Raw genomic sequence first — 26,714 nt, forward strand, 5'->3', positions numbered from 1 at the left:
GATGGGGCCGGGCGGCGATTTTAAAACAGCAAATTCCCCATACAGTGCGCCTATATAAGATAAAACTCCGACTGGTCTATTTACTTGGACTGCTTAATAATCAACCATGAAGTTGCTCCTTTTATTCACGCTCGTTGCTTGCGTTGTCTATCTCACTGGTAAGAGTTCTTGTACTGGACAATCATAGTTTAAGTAGGGAAAAAGAAATCGTACTAGACACAATATCTATCTATCTCTCTCTCTCTCTCTCTCTCTCTCTCTCTCTCTCTCTCTCTCTCTCTCTCTCTCTCTCTCTCTATATATATATATATATATATATATATATATATATATATATATATATATACACACGCGCACAAAAATACATGTATAAATTTATAAGTGTTCCTTTATATAAGAATATAACTCTATACATATATGTAATATGAACCTCTACAAACACACACACACTCATTTATGTATATATATATATATATATATATATATATATATATATATAAATTTATATATATATATATATACACACACACACATATATATATGTATATATATATATATATATATATATATATATATATATATATATATATATATATATATGTGTGTGTGTGTGTGTGTGTATATATACTCCTACGAAGCTGTTCTGGTGTAGAGTAAATATTTTACTCATGTATTTCATTTGTGTGTTTAAGAAGTGTATTGCCAGCACATAAGATGAGTTCCTTTCTTGTAGGTTCAAGTAACTGTATGTAAACTACGTAAGACTTTCGTTGTTCATTTAATTGTTTTCTTCATTCAAGTCAGTACATGTAAATTTACGTTATTTTTAAGAATTAACTTTTTATTTCATGTATTATGCTACTAAGTCTTACATCATCTCGATTAAGTATTCAGTAAGAACCAAACGAGGTATGAACAAGGGCTTATGTAATTTTTTTATGGTATTGTGTCATGTTTGTGAGAGATTACGCAATCCTTATATTTGCCAAGTGTTTAGAAGGTTCTTGAAAAACCCAGAGTTATTTTATCTTTTTTTTTTTTTTATTATTCTGAGAATGAGGGTGGGCCGAGCTAGCTGAGAAAGGGGTACCTTGCAAGCAAGGATTGTTCCCCTGAATTTTTATCTAGTTTGTAACTCTGGCCCTCTTAGAGATGGCCCTCAAACTTCTAGAACTCCTGACCTAGAAGAATCTAGAATAACTAAGTCAATATATATATGTGCCCCTAGGAATGCGTAGTGCAGAAGAGAACTAGCCTGTCTTGTGAAAGAGCCAAAGTTCATCCTCTCTCTCAAGTACCTCGAGTGTGTGTCCCCTCCAAAGTGAACAAGTCTTTACCCAACGTATACCGTGTGTAGTGTGTTCAAACATTAGAGAAACTTTAAAAGTGATTACAAATTTATTGCGTTGTTGTAAGTGCTGGTACTGTGTAAGTTTTGTAACTGGTCCTATCTGGTTAAAACTTCGTGTGAGCTAAAATCTCATAAGTTTATCAGTTACTTTATGAAATTTCTATAAGAGTTAAATCATTAGAGTGTTAAGTGTTAACTATTTTTATTAATTATCAAGATCAAATATTTGTGTAAAATTAAATTTCCAGTGAAACAAGAGATTATATAATTTTCAGAGTGTAATATTTTCTTGTCTTAGTTTAAGATTTTGTTCAGATTTAAAATTTCGAGTCAAGTGATTATATAATTTTCAGAGTGTAACATTTTCTTGTCTGAATCTATGTTTTGTTCAGATTTTATATTTTAAGTAATTTATTTTTGGTGTAAATTCTTCAAAGTGCTGTAATTTTTCATAGAATATATTCCTTTTTATAAAGAGTGTATTATTTAGATCACCAGTGTTCTTTACAGAACTCTCTCGTATCCCTGTTTAAGAATCGAAGTAAGTGATTGTTTTGAATAGTTCTTTATAATATTTACCCAGTCTATTTTGAATGTACAAAAGAGACCTTTGGAAATTCAGTGTTTTCATATATTACCGTCTGGGAGTTAAATAATTTCCTCAGAGCTCGGGTATTAAGTTTTTCAACTGTAACAGAATTATGCAAAAACAAGGAGGTGAATTTGGAACTCAGTAGGTTATGTAACTTTCCAACCGTAATATTTAATATATATTTTTGGTACCCAGACCAGGGAACATAATATATATATATATATATATATATATATATATATATATATATATATATATATATATATACATATATATATACATACATATATATATACATATATATATATATATGTATATAATATATATATATATATATATATATATATATATATATATATATATATATGTATAATATGTGATATATTTATATATATAATATATATATATATATATATATATATATATATATATATATATATATATATATATACTCACACACGCACACACACACACACACACACACACACACACATATATATATATATATATATATATATATTACCACAAGTATGTGAAATACGTTATTACATATAATTCCTAGTAAATTTGTACACTATCGGTTACTTTAGTTACTATGCATGATCACTAAAAAATGCCAGTAAATATGCATAATTCCTAAAATCTTAGTAATTTTGCAAAATAATGGTTATAAACGTGGTTAGTATCATAAATAACTGTTATTAACTGTTAATAGTTTACGTCATAGCTCTAGACAATTAGATAGTGGCGACATTGTGATATTAAATAAGTGATATCATTCTTTTGATCGAGACAAGCACTTATAGTTTCAAGCAATGGAGGAAAGGAATTAGTGCTTTCATTAGTCCCTCCTGATGAATAAAGAAAAAAAAAAACAAGCAAAACATGTGGCTTGATGCAGAGAGAGGAATACGACAATGATTCTCAAATGGACAATATCAAAAAGACTGTAAAGGATATGCGTCTCTTTAAAAAGTACGATGTAATGAAAATAAGAGTGAAGAGCACATCAAGGAAAAAGGGTTCGTGCCTTCGTTACATTTGTGACAAAGACTTATTTGAAACCCTCCAGTCTATTCATATAGCAAATGGACACGAATGGCGAGACATTCTATATAACAAGACAAAAGAAATATTCGGAAATGAATTCTCATGAAATGCAATTGTTAAAAGAAAATACTACTAATAAAAGTGTCATACTAAAAACACAAGTTACGTATTTATAAAAGAAACGTGAACAGAAGGGTGACTGCTCTGGAGAGATAGAGTGAAATAGATACTCACGCAAACGACCATGGTTTCCGTTGGTCTTAACCTTTCGACTATATACATAGTGGATAGATACATGTCCATCATTTTAGGAGTTATGAAAATATTATGGAATTTTTAGGTTATTTTGCATAATAACTCCTTCTGTAATTGTCTTTTTGCAAAATTGCTAAGATTTCAGGGAATATGTATATTTACTGGAATTTTTTCAGTTATGCATATAAATTGAAGTATCTGCTAGTATGCAAATTAATAGGAATTATACATAATAACGTATTTCGTTAATTTACGATAATATATATATATATATATATATATATATATATATATATATATATATATATATGCATATATATGTATATATATATATATATATATATATATACATATATATATATATATATATTTCAAATAAGCCATATTTCTCATTACAGTAATGTCTGGATTCTCTTACCAACCTCGGGATCAGAGTCTCAAGGTGAAATCACACAAAGACAATAGCATCTGACCGGCCGGGAATCGAACCCTGGTTCAGGATGCTTGTATAACAGTGACCGTACCATTTAGTCACGAAGAAAGATAAAAGTTAATGACAATTCTTCTGTACATATACCTGTCGAATTCAGTTTTGTTTTATTTATAATTGAAATCATCCCATCTTCACCATCGTAGCTAATTGGTAGGTTTGTAACTTGGCATTCGATTGATGATAAACTTTGCACATTTAAACGTGTTTTTTTTTATTTCAAATAAGTGATATATAATGATACACTAATGTCTGGATTCTCTTATCAACCTCGGGATCAGTCTTGAGGCGAAATCACACAAAGACGATAGCATCTGACGGGCCGGGAAGCGAACCCTGGTCCAGGATGCTTATATTACAGTGACCGTACCATTTAGCCACGGAGAAGGATAAATAATGACAACTCTTCTGTACATATAGCCTACCTGTCGAATTCAGGTTTTTGTACTTAGAATTGAAATCAACCCATCTTTACCATCGTAGCTAATTACTAGGTTTGAAACTTGGCATTCGATTAATGATAAATTTTGTAGATTTAAATGTGTTTTGTCATATTTCAAATAAGCTATATATTTTGATACATTAATATCTGGATTCTCTTAATGACCCCGGGATCAGAGCCCCCGGTGAAATCTTACAGAGACTATAGCTTCTGACCGGCCGGGAATCGAACCCTGGTCCAGGAAACTTGTATGACCAGTGACATACCACTTGGCCAAGTGTTACGTCACCGTTCATACAAGATTCCTGGACCAGGGTTCGATTCTCAGCCGGTCAGAAGTTATTGTCTTTGTGTCATTTTGCCTGAGGGTCTGACTTCGAGGCCGGTTGAGAGAATCCAGGCATTAACGTATCAAAAATATATGACTTATTTGGATGCATATAGATATATATATATATATATATATATATATATATATATATATATATATATATATATATATATATGTATATATATATATATATATATATATATATACATATATATATATATATATATATATATATATATATATATATTTATATATATATATATATATATATATATATATATATATACACACACACACATATATATATATATATATATATATATATATATATATATATATATATATATATATATATATATATATAAACATATCTATCTATCTATGTATATGTATATATATATATACATATATTTATGTATGTAAATATATATATATATATATATATATATATATATATATATATATATATATATATATACATATATATATATATATATATATACACATATTTATATATATGTATATATACACATATAATATATATACATATATATATATATATATATATATATATATATATATACATATATATTTATATTCTTACAAATCTGTCCTACTGTAGAGTACATATTTTAATCATGCATTTCATTTGTATATTTAAGAGGTGTATAGCCAGCTCATAAGGTGAGCTCCTGTCATGTAGGTATAAGTAATTATATGTAAATTGTGTAAGGTTTTCGTTGTTCATTTCATTATACTTTTCATTCAAGTCAGTATATGTAATTTTACGTTATTTTCAAGAATTAACTTTTTAATTCACGAATTTTGTTACTAAGGCCTATGCAATCTCGATTAAGTATGCTGCACGAACCATACATGGTATGAACGAGGGCTTATGTAATATTTTTCTTTAAGGTTTTCATGATGTATAGCGTCATGCTTGTGAGAAGTTATATTTTCACGTGTTTGGACAGTTCTCGAAAACCCGAGAGTTAGTTTAACCTTGTTTTTATTGTTCCGAGATGGGAGGTGGGTGGAGTTAGCTGAGAGAGAGTTGCCTCGCTGGTGTATTGGTATGCATCTGAGACCTGATTGTTAGCAACCTTACGTCGCTAGAGCCTGCCCCCAAGCCACAGAATAATCTATTTAGAATAATCTAGAAGTTTTTAAGTTAATATATTGTTCCATTGAAAGAGCCGACCACATCTCTCTCCCTCGAGTACCTCGAATGTGTGTTCTCTCCAAAGTGAATAAGTTCATACCCAACATATATCGTGGGTAGTGTGTTAAAACGTTACTGAACCTTGAAGGTGATTACAAATTTATTGTGTTATTGTACGTGCTGGTATTATATAAAATTCTATAACTGGCCCTGTGAGATTTATGTGAAAATGTGAAGTGTATTTGTATTGTTCTCCGGTCCGAAACTTTGCGCAATTTTATAAGTTACTTTTATGTAAATTTCAATGAAAGTTTGATAATTTGAGTGTGAAGTTTTCACTATTTTCATTAATTATCAAGAATTAAATATTCGTGTAAAATTTAATTTCCAGTGAAACAAGTGATCATATAATTTTCAGTGTAATATTTTCTTGTCTTAGTCTAAGTTTTGTTCAGATTTAATATTTTGAGTAATTTGTTTTGAGTGTAAATTCTTTCAAAGTATTGTAATTTTTATAAAATATATTTAATTTTGTAAAGAGTGTATTATTTCGATCACCCGCATTTCTTACAGAATTCTCTCGTATCTCTGTTTAAGAATCGAAGTAAGAGGTTATTTTGAATTGTTCTTAATAATAATTACCTAGTGTGTTTTGAGTGTACGTAAGAGACCTTTGGATATTTAGTGTTTTTATGTATTGCCGTCTGGGAGTTATATGATTTTCTGGTATTAAATTTGTTTCAAGTGTAACAGATTTATGTAAAAACAGGCAAGTGAGTTTGGAACTCGGGAGGTTATGTAACTTGCCAGCCGTAATATGTAAAATAGAAATTTTGGTGCCCAGACCCGGGACCATAATATATTTTTGGTGCTCAGACCAATGGGACAGAGTGAATCTGTTTTAAATATTGGTGATAACAGGGCCGTGTTTTCATTGAAGGTTTGAACAGTATAGTATTCATAGGATTCTGTGTACTGTTAGGATATATTTTTTTGGGAGAGGTAAAAGTTTTTGTTAAAGTACAAGATGGCACAGTTGAATATACAAGAGTTTTTGAAAAACCCAAATGTTCAGGAATTGTCAGAAGCTAATGTAACTAAAGCTCAGTGGCTCTCTATTTTAATGGCATGTGGTGGCCATGCAACAAGTGGAATGATTAAAGCCCAAATCAAATGTCTAGCCTTAGAAGCATTGATAAACTTGGGGATATTGTCGTAAGAAGATATTGTAGCAGCTCGTGAACTGTTAGATGAAGCTGAAGAAGAATTTTTAGCGAAGCAAGGACCAGTTGACCCACAAACTGAAGGCATGAAAGCAGAAAGGGAAGCAGAGGCTGAGATTCAACAAAATGCAGCGGAAGAGAATTTGACCAAGTTAAAGATGATGGCAGAACGAGAAGAAATAGAGAGAAGATGAGAAGAAAGAGTGACAGAACGAGAAGAAAGAGAGAGGGAAAAAGCATGACATGTGTGAGAAATGGAAGCAGGAGAAGCCAGAGAAATTGCAAAACATGCGAGGGAAATGGAAGCAAGAGAAATTGCAAGATGAGAAGAAAAAGAGAGAAAACAGGAAGATAAAGAGATGGAAGAAGCAAGACGAGAAGAAAGAGAGAGAGAGAGAGCAAGAAGAAAAAGAGAAGGAAGAGGCAAGAGAAATAGTGAGACATGCAAGGGAATTGGAACTTGAATGCTCGTGTAAAGTCGGCAACGCAGACAGAGATGATCCCTGCTTTTCAAGATCCCGTGTTTAATGTGATGACCGCCCAGAGGTTAATTCCAAAGTTCACAGAAGAAACTCTCGATGAATTTTTCAATTATTTTGAAACGGTCGCATCAACAATGGAATAGCCAGAAGATAAATGGTATGTGTTATTGCAGTGTTCTCTTTGAGAAAGGGCGCAGTGATTAACTATCCTTATCTCAGGACCAGAGGAAGGAGTATCAAGAAGTGAAGAGGAGCGTGCTACAAGTGTATCAGATGACCCCTGAATATTATAATTAAAGATTCTGAAGTTTGAGGAAGGATGGGAAAAGGACTTTCTTGTAATACGCTTATAAGATACGACGATGTTTAAAGAGACGGATAGAGGCTGCTAACGTGAGGGAGATGGCTGATTTAGAAGAATTGTTAGTACTAGAACAATATTTACGAGGAATTCCTGAACATATTCAAACGTACTTGAGAGAGAGAGAGAGAGAGAGAGAGAGAGAGAGAGAGAGAGAGAGAGAGAGAGAGAGAGAGAGGTGAAGAAACTTGATAAAGCCGCTTCGCTAAATGAAGATTATAAAACTATCAGTCGTAATCCTTCCTCAGGTATGAAGTTTCAACCATCGTTCCGACTAAGTGTTAAGTATTCGCCGAACCATGGAAACCAGTTCAGTAACAACTATGTGAACAAGTTCAATAGTTACAGTGGAAGTAGCACTGGCACTGTTCCAAAGCAGAATGCGATAGTACCACAGCAACAATCATCAAGTTGTCCTCCTTTAATTATCGTTAAAGACTTGCAGAAGGTTAATATTGTCTGTTGTAAGTGTGGCAAGAGAAGCCATATCAGTATGGAATGTTGGTCGAACCAACCAAAAGCAGTCGCTAAAGAATGCGAAGATGAACAAACAATCAGGAAAGGATGAAGAGGAAAATAAACAAGCTAACGTTTACACGATAAACAGGATAAACCCGAACAGTGTGGATGCCTTTAAACCATATATTTATGAAGGTATGTTAGCAGCAACAGACAGGAGTGAGCAAACCCCAGTCAAGATATTGCAAGACACAGGTTATAACCATAGTGTGGTGATACGATGTGTACACCCGTTAGTGGAACAGTCTCTTACAGGAGAATCGGTTATTTTGAAGACAATAGGAGGTGAGTAGGTTACCCATATTTGCTGTTTGAAACTGCCATGCGAGTTGGTGACAGGTAATGTTGATTTTGTGATAAAGGATTCATTGGCTGTCAAAGGAGTATAAGTCCTGCTGGGTAATGAGGTTGGTGGAGCGCCGTTTGTGCCTTGTGCTATTGTACCGGAAAAATCGTTGAAGTATAGTCCTACGACTGAACTCGAGCAGGACTACCCGTATCTGTTTCCTAGTTGTGTTATGACTAGGAGTATGACAAAGAAAGTGGCTGAAAAAGAAGAAAAAGAAACTGAAGGAGCGATGAACTTGAAGGATTTGTTTTCCGAGGAAGAGAATTCCCTTGACAGTATGCAAGGATAGAACTCCAGAGTAAGCCCGAGAGAAGAGAAATGACAGACGAATGAACAAGAAGGAAAGGAAGCAATGGATTTGGAAGAAATAGAAAACTCAGTGTTAGAAGAAGGACAAGTGAGTAGGAAAAGGCTGATAGGATTGCAACGGAAGGATGCAACGTTAACAGAGTTATTGTACTGTGAAGTGGATGAGATGGAGGCACAGCAGTCTTCCACCTATTATTATCTTGAAGACGGGTTGCTTATGAATAAGTATAGGCCCGCTGATATCCCTTGGAGTGTCGAATGGGGGATATACTGTATGATATTTATTACCACACCGTTGAGATGGCAGGTGATCGCCGTAGCACACGAGACGGGACATAGGAATAAGGAAGATAACAGAGAAGACTAAGAAGCACTTTTTTGGCCTGGCACGTATAAGGACATGGGCCAGTCTTGCCGTGCATGTCACGTTTATCAGATGGTTGGAAAGCCAAACAAGTACATTAAGAAAGCTCTCTTACACCCGATTGAAGTGCGAGGAGAACCCTTCAACAAGGTAATAGTCGACATTGTGGGATCATTACCAAGGACGAAAAAAGGTCACGAATATATGTTAACCTTGATGTGTCCAGTGATGAGATACCCAGAAACCATACCTGTCAAGAACATCAGTGCCAATATAATCTCCGAAAAGTTACTAGACTTTTTGTACTAAGTTTGGTATTCGGGAAATCGTTCAAAGTTACCAAGGAACAAATTTCACGTCAAAACTGTTTCAGGACGTAATGAAACTGTTAGATATGAAACAATTATCCTCCGGAGACCCAAGGTGCATTCGAGAGACTTCATCAAACTCTGAAGAGTATGTTAACGAAGTAATGCAACGAAACAGGGAATGAATGGAACATCGGACTTCCGTTGATGTTATTTGAGGTACGTAATGCTTGGACGAGAAGTACGAGGACCGATTAAAATGTTAGCAGAAGAATGGAAGGAGCGAGAGGAAATGGATGGAGAATATGTCAAGAATTTGAGGAAAAGGATTGGCGAGATAAGGAAATTTTCCCTAAAAAACCTTAAGACGAGTAAAGAAAAAATGAAGGAAATGTTTGATATGAAAAGTAAGGAAAAACAGTTTACGGTAGGACAACAGGTATTGGTTTTCTTGCTGATAAGGTGATTCCCACTCATCAACAAGCTCCAAGGACCATTCAAGATTTTGGAGGAGATCAGTGTATTATTTCGATCACCAGCATTTCTTACAGAACTCTCTCGTATCCCTGTTTAAGAATCGAAGTTAGAGGTTGTTTTGAATAGTTCTTTTGAGCGTACATAACAGACCTTTGGATAATCAGTGTTTTTTGTATTGCGTCTGGAAGTTATATCATTTTCTCAGATCTCGGGTATTAATTCTTTTTTCATGTGTAACAGATTTATGTAAAAACAAACAGGTGGGTTTGGAACTCGAGAGGCTATGTAACTTGCCAGCCGTAATATATAAAATATATTTTTAGTGCCAGACCCGGGACCATAATAATACATTTATACATACATTACATACATAGAAATCTTAATGTTCCATTGTTTTACTTTACAATGGGTATAATTATTACAAATGCACAGACATCTTGATAGCAAACAAAATGAAACGTTAGCTTTTTCTGTGCAGTTTTAACAAATATATAATTTCATATAAGAAGCTATAAAGATTATATATGTATCTGCGATAGTATCTTTAATTAGCTCTAACAAATTGGTCAATCATATCATCTATATGTGAAATGATAAATGGTATAGAAACCATGGCAATAGTCTTCAGATCGTAAAAACTTTTGAAAAATTATGACCTTTTTTTTCTTTATTTTTTTTTTTTTGGTCAAACAGAATCGAAAGCTTTGGTGTGTTACTACAGTTCTAAGGCGGTGTACAGACCGGAACCTTTCAAATACGAGGTGGAGGACAATGACCCTTTCCTCTGCACCCACTTGAATTACGCCTTCGCAGGACTAGGTGAGGATTTTACCATCAAGGTAAGACGCCCATTGGAGTGAATTATCTCTCTCCTTTATAAGACTTGGTTATTAGAGTTATAACAGTTTTAACGTGTTTTTTTTTATGAATCTAAGGTTGCATCCCATTTAAGGTAAAGTTCATACCACTGTTCAAGACCTTTGATCTTTACTCACATAATGCTTGAAAGGAAAAGGAGAACTGGAAATATGGTTCATGGGCGGCTGTGATCAATAAAGAAATCACCCATAATGTTCCTATCCCATCACTCCTTTGGAATGTAATATCACACTTATTCCGTTATCACATATGTATCTACAAGCTGTTGATTCGACACGAAATTTAGGAACTACATAAAAAAAAAAAAAAAAACTTTAGAATTCGTGGAGTTCGGCAACTCCCTTTCGCTGGTAGCAGCGCGCTGTTTGTGCCCTGATTAGCCGTTATCCGCTTCACCTTCATTTATAATTCTAATTATAATAAAGACATTGCTCCTAATCAATGGGTGTTGCTGGAGCGAGGGAGGATCGACTCCTCAAAGGCAGCTGCTCCAACGGGTCAAGCAACCGGGTGCTACTATATTTACAGAGCGTTGGGTACTTCCTGATGATTCGCTTTTGACTAAAACTATTAATACACAGGACAAATCATATATTTAGATTTTTCTATAATTCTATTTTAACCATCAACCATACATATCTATTATTTTCAGGTGTAATTTTGCGAGGAGAGTTGAATAGAAAATCCGATAAGTTTGACTTATGGTATTAGAACAATCTAGTTGAAATACTATGTAGATTCTTGACCGCAATTTCTACCATTTATTTCATAATTGCAATTATGGAGTTCATCTGATGTTTTTATTGATAACCTTTGACATTCATACAAGGTTCTTGATCCACGTAACGACCTATGTGACGATGGAGGCAAATGTGGCTTCGATCGCTTCACGAGATTAAAAGAGCAAAACCCCGAACTCAAGACTTTGTTAAGCGTCGGAGGAGCGAGCGAAGAATCGTCCAGGTATTCAATGGTATGTCAACATCGTTAGAATCAATTAAATTTCTCTCTTATTGCTGCCATCCATTTGATATAATTCTTGTTTTTTAATCACAGCCCTTCCATCAGTGGAAACTGGGATGTTGGATTAGTGGCTTTCATGGTTTCTTCCAATCGAAATAGATGAAAATAATCTCAGAACATTTGAAAAATTCACAAACTTCCATTGATATTTCAAGATGGCCGAGGACCCAGCTACAAGAAAGATCTTTATTGACTCGACTTTAAAGTTACTGAAGGAACACAAATTCGATGGAATCGATTTGGATTGGGAGTACCCGACGAAGAAAGGGGGAAGTCCCGATGATTACGTGAGTCTATGATCGTGTCTACGTTTCCTTTCATTATCATTTTATCTCCCTGCATAAGCTGTATAACTTCTAAAATACAGAATAAAGCCAATTAAAATACCTGCCCACCTACTGTAATTTCAGGAGCCTTTTTTAAATTTCTAGTTTCTATCTATCTGTTGCTAATTAGCATCGCAAAACACATGTACCAGTTGATGTATTTCAACAAAGGTGTTGATTTGACGAGATTCGCCCAGCTAAAGAGGCTTTTATTTATGTCGTTTTGTTCAATTGGTGAAATGGCCAATGATCGGAATCTTACATGTTTTCTTTAGGTTAACTTCGTCACCCTCCTGCGAGAGTTCTCTGAAGCTCTGCATCCCGAGGGCATGATACTGACAGCTGCTGTCTCCGCCGGCAAGAACACCATTGACCCGGCTTACGACGTCCCAGGCATGTCCAAATACCTTGACCTGATCAATCTGATGACTTACAATTTTCATGGCAACTGGGAAAAGTACACACATCACCGCTCAATCCTCTACGCACATCCAAAAGATGAGGGACGCGCTCTCACCCTCAACCAGGTCAATGTTCATCCATTTTTCTGTAATTGTATTTTCTATCACGTAGGCCAGTACACACCAGGAGAAAAATTTTGTATATAAAAAAAAAAACTTCACAATAATGCTTTGGCTAACCTCACATAATCTAACTGTACCTAAGGTAAACATGTAGAATGACATGCACAGCCGTATTATAAACTTTATTCTCAAAAAAAAAAAAAAAAAAAAAAAAAACTTTTTCTTCACCTTATTAAAAGAAGTAAAACTTTATTGGAAATTGGATACAAACATTACCCTAAAACTATAGATTACCATTGATGAATTATTTTCTGTGTTGTCTTTCAGATTGAGAACAGTTCTGTGTTGCAAGCATGTTCAGTTGCAGAAAACAAATTATTTTAACCAGTCTGTACAATGACTGTAAGATATTAATAATATAATGAATGGACTATTCAAATAATTATAGTTTCGTCTTTTTGTACATTTATCTATATCCAAGGATAGCTCGATTTCCTAACCTGCCAAGGTAATTCCACAGTGAAATACTTTTGAGTAAGGAGCATCGCTATCATTTACTATATATGATCCTTCAGGACTATGCTGTGAACTACTGGATTGAAAAAGGGGCTCCCAAAGAGAAGTTAGTGTTGGGCCTTCCTTTCCACGCTCACACATACACACTGGACTCAGCTGCTGAAACGGGCATCTACGCTCCAGCGTCAAATCCTGGACCCTCTGAAGGAGGATACAATCAGGTAGTGTATCATTATTGTTATCGTTATGATTGTTGTTATTATCATTACAAGCTAAGCTGTAATCAGAGCTGAAATTACAGAAACCACCCTAATAAAGAAAAGAAAAGGACTACTAAAAATTATTCTAAATAAAAGAAGAAAAAATAAAACCAATTACTGTTTAAAGTTAAATAAGTGATAAATAAACTATGAAACGAGACGTATAGTCAACCTGTTCAACAAAAATACATTATCACCAATTATGAAGGTTTGCTGTTCCCGTGATTCAACAATTTGAAAGGGAAGGACATTCCACAATTTGGTCAGACTTATTTTTTAGCATTCTGACCTCTGTCCTGCTTTATGGGTCCGTCTATATATATATATATATATATATATATATATATATATATATATATATATATATATATACGTATATATATATATATATATATATATATATATATATATATATATATATATATATACATTATATGACATTTTATATTTCAACTTCAACAATCATATTTAATTTAGGTTAAGAATTGATGTTTGCAAAAAAATTGTTCTTCTTTTTGGGAATTTGGCAATGGAAACCCTAAGTATAAAATGATACCGTATTCAGAAAAATGGGAAATCTTATATAGCCTGCACAATGAGCTCATTGGGCGACTGTGCCAGAGATTAATATCCGTATCGGGGGTGTGGATGGAATTTAACTGACCGGGGACTCTAAGCTTTTGCCCACATGAGATAATAATACTTAAACATGGCAGAATAGAAAACAAGAAAAAAAATTTCACAGGGATAGATAGATCTCCAAAATTCTCGAGAGATTTTCTCAATGTACACATTACTTTTTGTGAAATTCAAGAAGAAACAGACTATACATGTTTCTCTGAGGTAACCATGCAATCAAGAATCACACCTAGAATTTTAAAGAAACTGGATGAGAGAGGAATTCAATAACCCACATACTATACACACACACACACACACACACACACACATATATATATATATATATATATATATATATATATATATATATATATATATATATATATATATATCTGGGCTCAAGCCATGTCGTGCTGATGGAAGTTCCTTAAAGTATATGTACTACAGTGATATTCCCAGAGAATTTTACCTTTAGGTATCCAGAATTCTAACTCCTGGCGCGAATATACTTAAATTTTCTCTCAAGGATATCGCATAATATCAGGGACGCATTCTTGACACGCCTCATAGCAATCTGCACCCCTAATAGCGTTTATGCTTCGAGGAGGTGTGGCAAAATAAAAGGGAGCCGTATCAAGGCTACACCGTTTCCGTACTACTATTGAGTATGATAACAGCGCCATTCCCACGATGGCGGACATTCCTTTTTTTGTAGCGATTTCGCTTGGTAGTATTCCCTGGTGATCTAACTTTTCGATTGTTTTACAGGATTATAATTATGCTTTCTCCATCTTCTTCCGACTCTGGAAAATTGAGTATCGGGTCTTTACTATGAGTATATTTTAGCTCCTGTTTCACAATGAAATTAGAGTATTTTATTATGCCTAAGAGCTAGGCGAGTTACTGAAGGCGCCATGGGCGCCGTCGTTTGTTAGGCATGTGTTATTCAGATAGCTGAACGACTTCCAGTTTTAAATAGCCTTATTTAATTATTTTAATTATTTAGCTATTTAGGCAATTATTCTTGTAAAGATTTGATAATGTGCATAATTTTTTCCTTTTTCTCTGTCGATCGTATAGTTAGAGTTTCGGTGATTTAGGTAACCGAGATCTAGTCTAGCCTAGGTAACCTAACCTAGACATTTTACTATACGTTCAGACATTCCCCGGTTACCCTCTTGTATTGTTTTCATTCAGTGGAGACTGATACCTCCTAGAATGTTATGAAAGATTACACGTCTCTTCGGAGATTTAAGGGTAATCTCTTTCACTCTGAGTGTAGCCTCAGACTACAACCCTAATAGCCGTGCCTTGAATTTTATTCAGACATGGCTAACTTAGGGTTTGTCCTGCCTCTTCCCTTAACCGTCGGTTGTGGTATACCAGCAGGTTTTGGGATTTAGTCAGAATCTCAGAGTATTTAGTCTTATGTTGGCGACCTGCTGGCAGGGTGAATGGGTTGTAGGATACCATCATTTCCCTGCCGGCTAGGTGGCCGGCAATGGAGGTTAGCCCTCATTAGCCGCACTCGAAGTTATGGTAGGATACCATCTTCTCCTTGCGACTAAAAGACTAGTCCTGTGCCTCAGTATTCTGGGCTGAAGAGTAATATTCTTTAGCCTAGGATAACGTGGCACTGGATCTCTGTTTCTCGTTTGTTGAGAGGAGGCGGCAGTGCCGCCATCCCCTTAACTGTGTCGGCAATCTCTGGGATGGAGAACTGAGTCTCTCCTGTCACCTGGGATTCTGCCGATACTGATACAGAGTTTCTTTTAGCAGGTGGTAGGACTGACAATTTTGCCAGTTCCTTTCACACTCGTTACAGGACCCTGTTCCCTACCCCTCTGTCCACTTTTGATGGCTGAGCCATTGTCTTTCTTTAGGCCGGCATCTTGCAACCTACCATTGCCGGTAGGTTGCCGGAGCCAGCCAGACTCCCTCTCTAGCCATGACTTTGGCTGACGGCAGGGCATACTGCAGCCAACCACATCATCTGCCGACTGCGATGGTCCCTGCCGTTAGCTGATGACTGCCGGCAGCCATCTTGACAACTGGAGACTGTCGGCAACTGCCGGCCCAGCCGGCAACTGCCGGCTCACCCGGCGGCCAAGATGGCTGTCAGTAGCTGGCGGCTGCCGGCGGCCATGATGGCCGTGAGTGGGAAGTCCCTTCTGTCCCCAAGGTTCTTCAATCCTCCCTTGGACTGCTGCTACAGGTTCTGTTGCCGGGGTACTGCCGGCCAGGCTGGCAAAGATAGTGCTGACTCACTTGGCAACACGCCGACTGTACAAGTACTGCTGGAGGCTTGCCGGCCGGCAGTGTATCGGCGGTACCTTGCCGGCAATAGTACTGTAGCTGCATGGAAGCCTGAATGGTACATTCTCCCCTTCTATTAGAACCTTCTTTCTGGAGAAAGGCAGTCAAATTAGACTTTTACATCCTTAATTACTGTATACATTCACAGTAAGGAGTATCCTTTTTTCCATGCTATCTCTCTCTCTCTCTCTAGCTAGCATGCTTGGTATGCCGGCAAGACCTAGCTATGCCGGCAACATGCCGGCTGAACTACTGTATATGTTATACAGGTAGCCAGTATATCTGCAGTATAGAATATACTGCAGATAGAAAACTACTATATATTTTATACTAGAATCTACCTCGATATGTAGCCCCATACGAGGATCCTCCAGTGAGGCTGATAGAAGATGTGAAGAACTTGAAGATGAGGCTGGTCCTAGCTCTGATCCTAGGTTTATTTCCGAAGGTTCAGAAATTAACTGCCTTCGTTTTATCACAGAGAACCCAAACCCTTCATTTCATGATTTTATTACTCTAGCAGTTAGAAAAAGATTTGGGATCTCAAAAGGCAATATAGAATTCTTAGAAGAATGCAAGGCTAAGTCAACTAGAAGACAATATGAGTCTTCCTGGAAAAAGTGGGTTGCGTTTGTGAAAGCAAAAGGACCGAAAGAAATTTCAATGAACTTCTGTCTGTCCTTCTTTGTCCACCTTCATACCCAAGGTCTGGCGGCCAATACGATAAATACGTGCAAGTCAGCCTTCACTAGGCCTCTCCTATATGCTTTTCAAGTGGATCTGGCGGATGAAATCTTTAATAAGATTTTGAAGGCATGCGCTAGGCTTAGGCCTGCAGTACCACCAAAGCCCATCTCTTTGTCTTTGGACAAGGTCCTACATTATGCCTCATCTGTGAACAATGAAGATTGTTCTCTTAAGGATATAACCCAAAAGGTTATTTTTCTATTTGCTATAGCCTCTGGGGCTAGAGTTAGTGGAATAGTGGCCCTATCCAGAGATGAGGGTCACATTCAGTTCACGGAAGTGGGAGAACTGAATCTCTTTCCTGAAGGAAGATGTCTCTCTATGTCCTGTAGAGTGCCTAAAGGTCTATCTTCGTAGAACTCCAGACTTCAGGGGAGAACAGCTCTTTAAAGGAGAAACTTCTGGATCAAAATTATCCCTGAAACAACTAAGGGCGAAGCTCACCTACTTTATTCGTAGAGCAGATCCGAACAGTACACCCGCAGGTCATGATCCGAGAAAGATTGCTTCATCACTGAACTTCTTTCAGTATATGGACTTTGAGCGTCTTCGTTCATACACTGAATGGAAATCATCCAGAGTGTTTTACAAACACTATGCAAAACAAGTGCATGAACTGAAACACTTCGTTGTGGCAGCAGGTAGTGTATTAAAACCTGCCCCCTAATTACTGTGGTACACAGTTAATAGCTTGGGACCTCACATGTCCTCACACATGTACTGGGTGAGAATCATCCAGAGTGTTCTACAAACACTACGCTAAGCAACTCCATGATCTGAAGCAGTATGTGGTGACGTCGGGTAGAATACTTAACCTGCCGTCTAATTCTACGATGAACAGATAATTGACTGGGACTGTCAATTAAAGGGAGAAGTGGTCACCCTTCCTAGGTGTGACCTCTCTTGATAAAGTGTTACCATGGTGACACTAGCTATGTTCAAAATCCCAGGTCTGGAATTATACAGATAGCACTAATGCCAGTGTACGTAGTACACAGTGCAGATAGAAGTAACCAGTACAGGAATTATGAAGAGAAATTGTTTTATAAATTTTCTTCAGTCTGAGAGTGGCACTCATCATTTCTTCCCTTTAAGAAAGAAATATAGTCTCTGTACTGTACTTGTTACAGGTATAATCCCATTGTCATACTACATTAGTTTTACTAACCATCCCTTTTAGTCATTTATTAGGAATAAATGTCTATTAGAATGTAGTGCGTCCGCTTTCGCCAGACAATTGTATGTATACATGCCAGAGTTCTTCAACTTACCAAAGTAAGTATTCCTCATATAATTGTATGCTCACAAATATAGATATAAGAGACACTGATGTTAATTCAGCAAATATATAACTATGAGACTATTTATATATTCAGTGTATATTTATGTTTGGTCATACAATATATGTTAACCTCGAGACCCCTTTTCTACTGTCTAGATGACTCTTACCTGTAGGAGGCAGGAAGCACTAACATTGTTTATGATTAGTGATGATGACGAATAACGGTGACGTCACTCGTCTCAATTGGTCCCCATGACCATAGAAAAGGTTGCTATAAGGTTAAGGCACTGATGAAAATCCACAGATACACTAATGTTCTGGTATGCTTCCATCAGCACGACATGGCTTGAGCCCAAAAAACGGAATCTATTTTTGGGTGAGATAGCCATGTCGTCCTGATGGACCCACCCATCTCTTCTAAAAAGAAAAGATCTTCACAGTATCCCCCCCCTCCATGGTACTGTATCTGTAACACCATGCTCAATGCTACAAGGAATGTCCGCCATCGTGGGAATGGCGCTGTTATCATACTCAATAGTAGTACGAGACCAGGGTAGCCTTGATATGGCTCCCTTTTATTTCGCCACACCTCCTCGAAGCGTAAACGCTATTAGGGGTGCAGATTGTTATGAGGCGTGTCAAGAATGCGTCCCTGATATTATGCGATATCCTTGAGAGAAAATTTAAGGATATTCGCGCCAGGAGTTAGAATTCTGGATACCTAAAGGTAAAATTCTCTGGGAATATCACTGTAGTACATATATCCCTTAGGAAGCTACTTTAAGGAACTTCCATCAGCACGACATGGCTATCTTACCCAAAAATAGATTTTTCGCTTCACTCAAAATCCGTTATATGTATATATATATATATATATATATATATATATATATATATATATATATATATATATATATATATATATATATATGTGTGTGTGTGTGTGTGTGCGTGTGTGTGTGTGTGTGTGTGAGTGCGTGTGTGTGTGCGTGTGTGTGTGTGAGTGCGTGTGTGTGTGTGCTCTTCAAAAAGAAAAGCTGTAAGAAACCATCTCAAACAGAAGTTGTGAACGTGGGAAATTGGCTCTACAGAGATGACTAGATTTTTTTTTTTGTAATAAGTCGCAAACAATAACTGATCCAATAATGTATTATCTTATAATGGTTTTTAATACCTCAAAACCCCTGATATATAAATGATTGTTCTGATGATATTCTATTCATTAAAGTTTGTTTTATTACTCAGAAGAATTTATCTGAAAGTTTCCCTCATATTTTGAATGGTGTTTGATATGGCTGTTCCAATGATAAACTACCTCATAGAATTTAAAGTCTTTTAAATGAGAGCCTTACAAATAAATTTTTTGCAGACAAAGTTTATACTATAAGTGAGAAGACTCTGATTAGAAACATCAGAATAGAGGTTCTGATATATGTAGATGATATGTTTCTTAGTAATAATAGATACAAAGTAGGAAAAGCCATAAGCAACAGCCGAAGTTTTGAAATTTACTCTCAGCACAAATCTACAGAAGTCAGCGATGTTAGTAAATAAATAAAAAAAAAAGTTAGAAAGGTTAACGGGTTAGTTGGAAATGGAAGGTTAGAAACAGTTAAGGAATATAGATACTTAAGAGAATGGTACTCATAAAAAGGAGACTATGGTCTTAGCATAAGCAAAAATGAAGTAAAAATAGAATACATGGTGCAAAAAGCTGGGAAGTATGGAGGCAGTAACAGAGTAGGAGATTTGGCATTGCTGGTGAGAATAAAGATTTATGAAACAGCAATGATACCGGCAATAATTGCAAATATTGAGAGATGGGGGGCGGGGGGGGGGAGGCGGTTAATAAAGTACAAGAAATGAAAGAACTAGATAGTATACAGTACAACGTTATGAAAGGAATGTTTAAACAAGTTTCAACTATACCTTATTGGGGATTAATAGTGGAAATAAGAACATGGCCAGTTAAGAATAGAATACAAAAAGGTGATGTTGTTTCATAACATCGTTACATCAGATGATAAAAGATTAGTTAAGGAGATAGTGGAAGACCAAATAAGGGATTCATATGGGGAATGCTGGGAAAAAATGTTTTTTTTTTTAGAAATATGCAAGGAATATGATATTGAAATTGAAGTAAAAAAGTATAGAAAGTAAAAACTCAAGAAAGAAATAAAATGTGATAATTAAGATAAAAGAAAAATAGAAGAAAAGAAAACAGAAATAACTAAATTGAGGCTTGTAAATGGTAATGCAGAAGATATTACGTAGCTGAACTTAACACTAAGGGAGCTTTGTTACAGTAATAATGAAGCGAAGGTTGAATATGATAGACTTGAAAGAAAAGTATTGATACAGGAAAGGAAAGGATAGGCTTCGTGTGCTGTGTAGTGAGGCAGATGATACAACAAAGCATATGTTTAGCTGTAAGGAATTAGGAAAATTTGAAGCAGTATCATAGAATTAAGGGTGTTGGAATCACCATCCTAAGAAGTTACCCGATATATTAGACAGGGTCTGGCAGTTAAAAGTAAAAGTATGCAAGTTATGCTGTCCGTGTAGGAGGTGTGGCAACGTAACTGTTAAGTGTTAACAGAGAGGTGAGGTGAATGCAAGTAACCTATATTCAACTGATAAGGGGCTTATATGCAATGACTTCTGAGCAAGAATATCACAAAATTCAAACATGAAAAAAAGCACGAGAAAGCAAGAATAAACAGGTTGGTCTATTACAAGTGTGGGAGAGAGAGCGGAGGATAGCAAAAGCAATAGCATTACATTGTATGAGAGTGTATGAAACGCGAGTAGTACATGGCTCCCCCCCTAAAAATGACATACAAATGAAATAGGGCACCCTGCTCTTGAGTGACGTACTTTAAACGGCTCATCTTGCAGAAGATACGCAAGTTTTAGGCGATCATTGGAGACCCAGTCTTCTTTACCATGAATGTTAATTAAGAAAGCCTTCTGTGTGTGATGACCTATGTAAGGGGGTGTTAGCGGTGGCTTGCTATTGTCGTTACGCAGGAAGAAGTGTTTTGCGGTGTGTAAATTTTCTGGTATGTGGTTTTGCTGGGGGCTTGTAAGTCTAGCGACAGGGATAGATTTTTCCATAGCGTGACATAGACACTAGAGATTGTCGGAGAAGGTTGCAACGTTTACATCGCATCATCAAAGTAGTTTTGATGTCCTGATACATTGTACAGGACATCAAAACTACTTTGATGATGCGATGTAAACGTTCAACAATTCCGTTGGCTGCAGGGTTGTAGGCAGTTGTCTGATGTTAGGGTGAAACAGGTAACGATGTCCTTTTAATTTAAATAGGGGACCTACTACATCAATGTATATGTGGGCAAATCGACGTTGAGGTTGAGGAAAGGTGTCCGCACCTGAATCCGTGTGTTGATGTACTTTTGAAGATTGGCATGAAGTACAGGTGCATCCCCAATCCATAGCATTTTTATTAATGCAGTGCCAAATGAACTTTGTCTTCAGTAGCTGTGTAGTAGATCGGCGCAAGGCATGTGAAAGGTCATGAATGAAATCAAACACCTGTCAGTGCATGGGAGTAGGTATTCATGATCGTGGTCTACCAGAACTGATGTCACAGAGGAGGATAGTGTTGGAGTCTTCGAGGGCGACGTTTTTCCAACGGAGGTATGTGCAGGATGTCTTACATGCTTGGTACTCTGGATCTTTACGTTGGGCTTTTGCTAGAGCATTGTAATCCAATCCCAGGTGAATGGCGGCCAATGTGTTTCTTTAAGGTGTCTTGTGTCGGAGAGGCAGGTTCAGTGGGTGGCATTATAATAAGAGTAGGGCAAATGGTTGAGTGTAAAAGGCAGTGTGGAGTAGTCACTCTGGTGGTCACCAATGTGGTAACTAACTCTTAGGTGTTAATAAAGAAAGAGGCAAACTGAATGCAAGTAATCTTTATTCAACTGATAACGAGCTTATATGTAAGCACTTCTGAGCAAGAATGTCACAAAAATTTAAACAAATTAAAGCATGAGATAGCAAGCTTAAACAAGTTGGTCAATGATCAGTGTGGGAGAGAGCAAGGGATAAAAAAGCAATAGTATTGCATTGTATGAACGTGCATGAAACACATGCGGTACAGATGTAAATTAATGACAATGACCTTTCTACAGAATGCAGCTCGTTGCACCTACACACCTAGTGGTGTGCCTGCAATAATAGTGTTGTGTAATATGAGCAACGAGGAACCTGGAACCTGGAAAATATTATATGAAAGACCTAAATTTCATCATTTCGTGGCTCGAATGCTTTTTCCTTCTATGGCATACATTGGAAGACAGTTTCTTTATGCGACCCCTTATTAACCGCCCTAATTGTGGTTTGTTCTGCTTCAAGATTTGTGCATCCCAAATGACGGAAGACTGGACCATAGTTCACGAGCCTGACATGAACGAACCTTATGGATATTACGGCCTCAACTGGTTTGCTTATGAAGACTCTATTTCACTTGGTATCAAAGTAGGTAGTTCACTTGTATACATGTATGTAGCCTATGTATTTATGTTAACGCATTTGAAGGACAGAATTAAATTGATTGTGGTTAGCCTGCAATCTATATCCTCTAATTGTTATACATATCAGTTTTACATTTATAAATTTTATAATGAGGCTATCGAATCTACTTTTCGTTTTGTTCATCCGCTTATGAAATGATAAACACGAGTAGGCCTAAATGTGTATCTGTTGACAGGCCAAATATGCCGTGGACAAAGGCTTAGCTGGCTGCATGGTGTGGAGCATTGACGCCGACGACTTCCACGGCACTTGTTACGGCAAACCTCGCCCTCTGCTCAACGCCATCAATGATGCACTAAATCTGTAATTGGTTGTTAAATTCGCACATAACTCTTTGGTAAATGCAGACAATCATTCTAGGCATTTTCTTTAAGAAATCAGAGAATTATTTCAACCACTTTTCTTAGAAAATCTGAATTTTTTTTTTTAATATATACTTTATATCTTAATCATGTAATCATTTAATGAATTTTCTCAAGTGCATCAGAATATTACTTATAAAATTCCATCTCATGATCGGGCATATTTTTGTTGATATTTCCATTTGATAACATGATTATATCAAACATTTTCCCCACATGAATAGAGCATTATTTGGTAGTTCCCCTAAATAGTCTTAGCCGCACAGAGTGGAAGTGCATGTCTATCTGTATGTCAGCATCAACAGTAACTCAAACAATGCATGAAACTAAGTTTTTGGAAGTAAAATTTGAAGTTTGTTTGATGCATTTTTTTAACCGTTTCCGAAGATTTCTACTTTTCCATAGTCGTTGGCGACGGGGCTGTATAAGCAGATAGTCTTCTGTTTGTGTTTTTACCATGATAGAAGGTTCGATTACATCTAAAGTTATACACATTATAAGGCATAAATATTACTCAGATATAATAGCTTATACGTATAAGAACTCAGGATGAAAAGAGATATAATCTCTTTATGGAATAATTAGCGTCTTTCTTCTATCAACCAATTACAAACTGATTTTGCCTTTGTTACCATCATCCTGAAGAGAGACCAGATAAACAGGCGGCCCTGACAACTGTGTTGTGTGTGCTTGAATGAGCTTTCCTTGAAGAAAAAAATCATGGCTTTCTCATTCAGTTTTCCTACAATTTTTTTTAAGGACAGTGACATGAAATCAGCTAACGTCTATCTACATCATCATATTCAATCTTTGCTGGTTCTTAATAATTCACCCATCTCACTTTAGATAGTCAATAACAGCATACGGACATAGAGGAGATTCTAAAGTCAAATATGTTTAGGAAAACTTCGCAAAGTAATGCGACTTATCAAATTGCTAAACAAAAGATCTTAGTGACAACTCTCTTAACAGTCAAGCAAGATCTTAACATTCGCAGATTAGATTGAACAATCGTGCAACAAAAGGAAATTTAGAAAAAACCACTAAGTCTTATTCACAATACAATTATTAATCTCTATACTCCGTGCAGCGCATAGGCCTACGTCTTGTCCTGACAATAGTGTTGATGAAATACTATCATAGCACATTAAATAATTTATCATGTCTTATGTATTAATAATAATTTATCATGTGTAATGTATTGATAATAATTTATCATGTCTAATGTATTTGAAATAATCTATCATAACTAATGTATTCAAAATTAATTTAACACGACTAATATATTCTAAAATAATTTATCATGGCTAATATATTTAAAAAGAATTTATCATGGCTCATGTATTAAAAAATTATTTATTATGACTAATGTGTTAGAGCGTAGCGAATTTCTCTTTAATTCAATGGATTTCGTCTTATGTATCTACGTATCTTTTTCAAACAAAAAAGGACAACTTTGTCATAACTTATTATCAACCTCTGACCAATGAAGGTTAAGATATAAAAGTAAGAAAAATGGGAAAAGATGAAACTACTAGTTAATTAAAATCAGCACATCTATCATAATTGATAACAGATGTAACAGTAGCAGTGAATTACATAAAATTCTCTTATACATCACAAATATCACCAAAAACAAAACATATGAAACCAATGTTGCACTAAAGTGAAAATTGTAACCATATTGGATATAAAATTACACAAAGTATATAAGAATTCATACCCTGTCAGTATATTGTCTGCTATACCGCTGAAAATTCAATCTGCGAAGCTAAGAAATAACCTGTATGGTACAGTACCTGCCAAGAAAACTAGACAGCCTTAAACATACATGGGTCCATGGAGCAGGGATTGAAGCTAGCAAACTTCCACATAAATACTTAGAATATTGAATAAAACTACGTGAGTTCATGGATTAGAAGTGGGATGCTGCAGTACAGTGTTGATAGTGTGCCTAATTAGCAGATCAGTTTTAGAAAAGGTTTAGACGAAGGAAAGATTCTAAAGTTATAATGTTCCTATGTATAAAGACCAATGTCATAAAGACGACTTTATTAGATAGTTTTATTATGATATACCATGGAATGTAAATGGTAGATTTTTTATTGAGGAACTAGGGCAGATGACAAGGATTTATAGGGGAAGAGTAGAGTGGGTTTATATTATGAAGAGAGTGCAACGACCCGTATTTGTTAAGGATTCTGTTGCATGAATAGTTTGGAAGTACAAGGAAAAGCTTTATGTGCAATACATAAATCTAAAATAAAAGAATTATAATTTAATCAGCAGAAAAGAAATGTGAACGATATTGAGAGTGTATGGTAAGTTGAGAAATTAATAGTTTTAGTGATGAAAGTGAAACATGTGTCAGGTCATGCTGGCAGGAGAGTGACTGGTTTAATGCGTAAAGTGGTCTACGATATAGGTGTATTATGTCTCCATGACTCAATACTGAATATCTTTATGGATGAGTCTTGCAAGAAGCCAGAGAAAGAGCAGTGTTTGTAGGTACAAAGTTACATGATTAGAAAACCATTAGTGAATGGGACGTGGAGTGAATGGTGTTTGTACTGGCACTGTGTTGATTGGTTATATAGTAGAAAAACTGCAGAAACTGGGTGAAAAAAAAATTAAATTATTTACAAGAGGAGAAAGTTACAAACTATTGTGAGCAATTAAAACTTAATTTGGATAATTAAAAAAGGAAACCAAGACGAAAGAGTGATGAATTTTAGTATAAATGAGGGAACAATGGAAGTGGCTAATTTTACAAGCATTTAGAACTAAATATAACAAATGGCGGTAGGATGATATTGTGAAGAACAGTTTTTCCCCACCTTGACGTTTTATTTTAGTTTGCCAAATCCTGCAAAGTGCGAGAGAGGGAGAGCGAGTGAGAGAAAGAGGTCGTTAGCGTAATGAACGTTTGTAGTAGTGAGTAAGACTGTTGGTATAACTAAAGGTTTGTTTGTTTACTTACTTTTATATTTAGATAGTTACGGATGATAGCGGAAGACGTGAGCAATTTTTTTTTTTTTTTACTTTTACTGCTGAATGCCGTTTTGAATGCTGGGATTTATGCAATTATTGGAAGTGTTTTATTCATTTATCAGTAAATATTATTTTATCTTTACTTGGTTGGGTTGTGAATGATATAAAAGGTTTATTTATATTAAGCTAATTATAGTATGATAGTTTACTATGCATTTCTGGCAAAATATAGTGTTTTTTCT

The 26,714-nt window shown here is 35.8% G+C and overlaps 1 protein-coding gene across 1 annotated transcript; it reads left to right on the forward strand.

Annotated features, from left to right (window-relative positions):
- On the forward strand, nt 1–23,838 carry LOC137652516 (acidic mammalian chitinase-like). The gene is made up of 8 exons (XM_068385971.1): nt 1–158; nt 10,759–10,904; nt 11,774–11,917; nt 12,123–12,254; nt 12,569–12,820; nt 13,393–13,554; nt 22,940–23,062; nt 23,295–23,838. The coding sequence occupies exons 1-8, from the start codon at nt 107–109 to the stop codon at nt 23,424–23,426; spliced, it is 1,143 nt and encodes a 380-aa protein (XP_068242072.1). The 5' UTR covers nt 1–106; the 3' UTR covers nt 23,427–23,838.
- The last annotated feature ends 2,876 nt before the right edge of the window (nt 23,839–26,714 follow it).

This window comes from Palaemon carinicauda, chromosome 1 (genome assembly GCF_036898095.1).
Source record: "Palaemon carinicauda isolate YSFRI2023 chromosome 1, ASM3689809v2, whole genome shotgun sequence".
NCBI lineage: Eukaryota > Metazoa > Arthropoda > Malacostraca > Decapoda > Palaemonidae > Palaemon > Palaemon carinicauda.

What these genes read in the sequence shown, in the direction of transcription:
- LOC137652516 (XM_068385971.1), top strand. Translation starts at nt 107, where the DNA reads ATGAAGTTGCTCCTTTTATTCACGCTCGTTGCTTGCGTTGTCTATCTC. An exon ending in GTGAGGATTTTACCATCAAG is followed by an intron (nt 10,905 to 11,773) that starts GTAAGACGCCCA and finishes CATTCATACAAG; the next exon opens with GTTCTTGATCCACGTAACGA. An exon ending in CTATTTCACTTGGTATCAAA is followed by an intron (nt 23,063 to 23,294) that starts GTAGGTAGTTCA and finishes ATCTGTTGACAG; the next exon opens with GCCAAATATGCCGTGGACAA.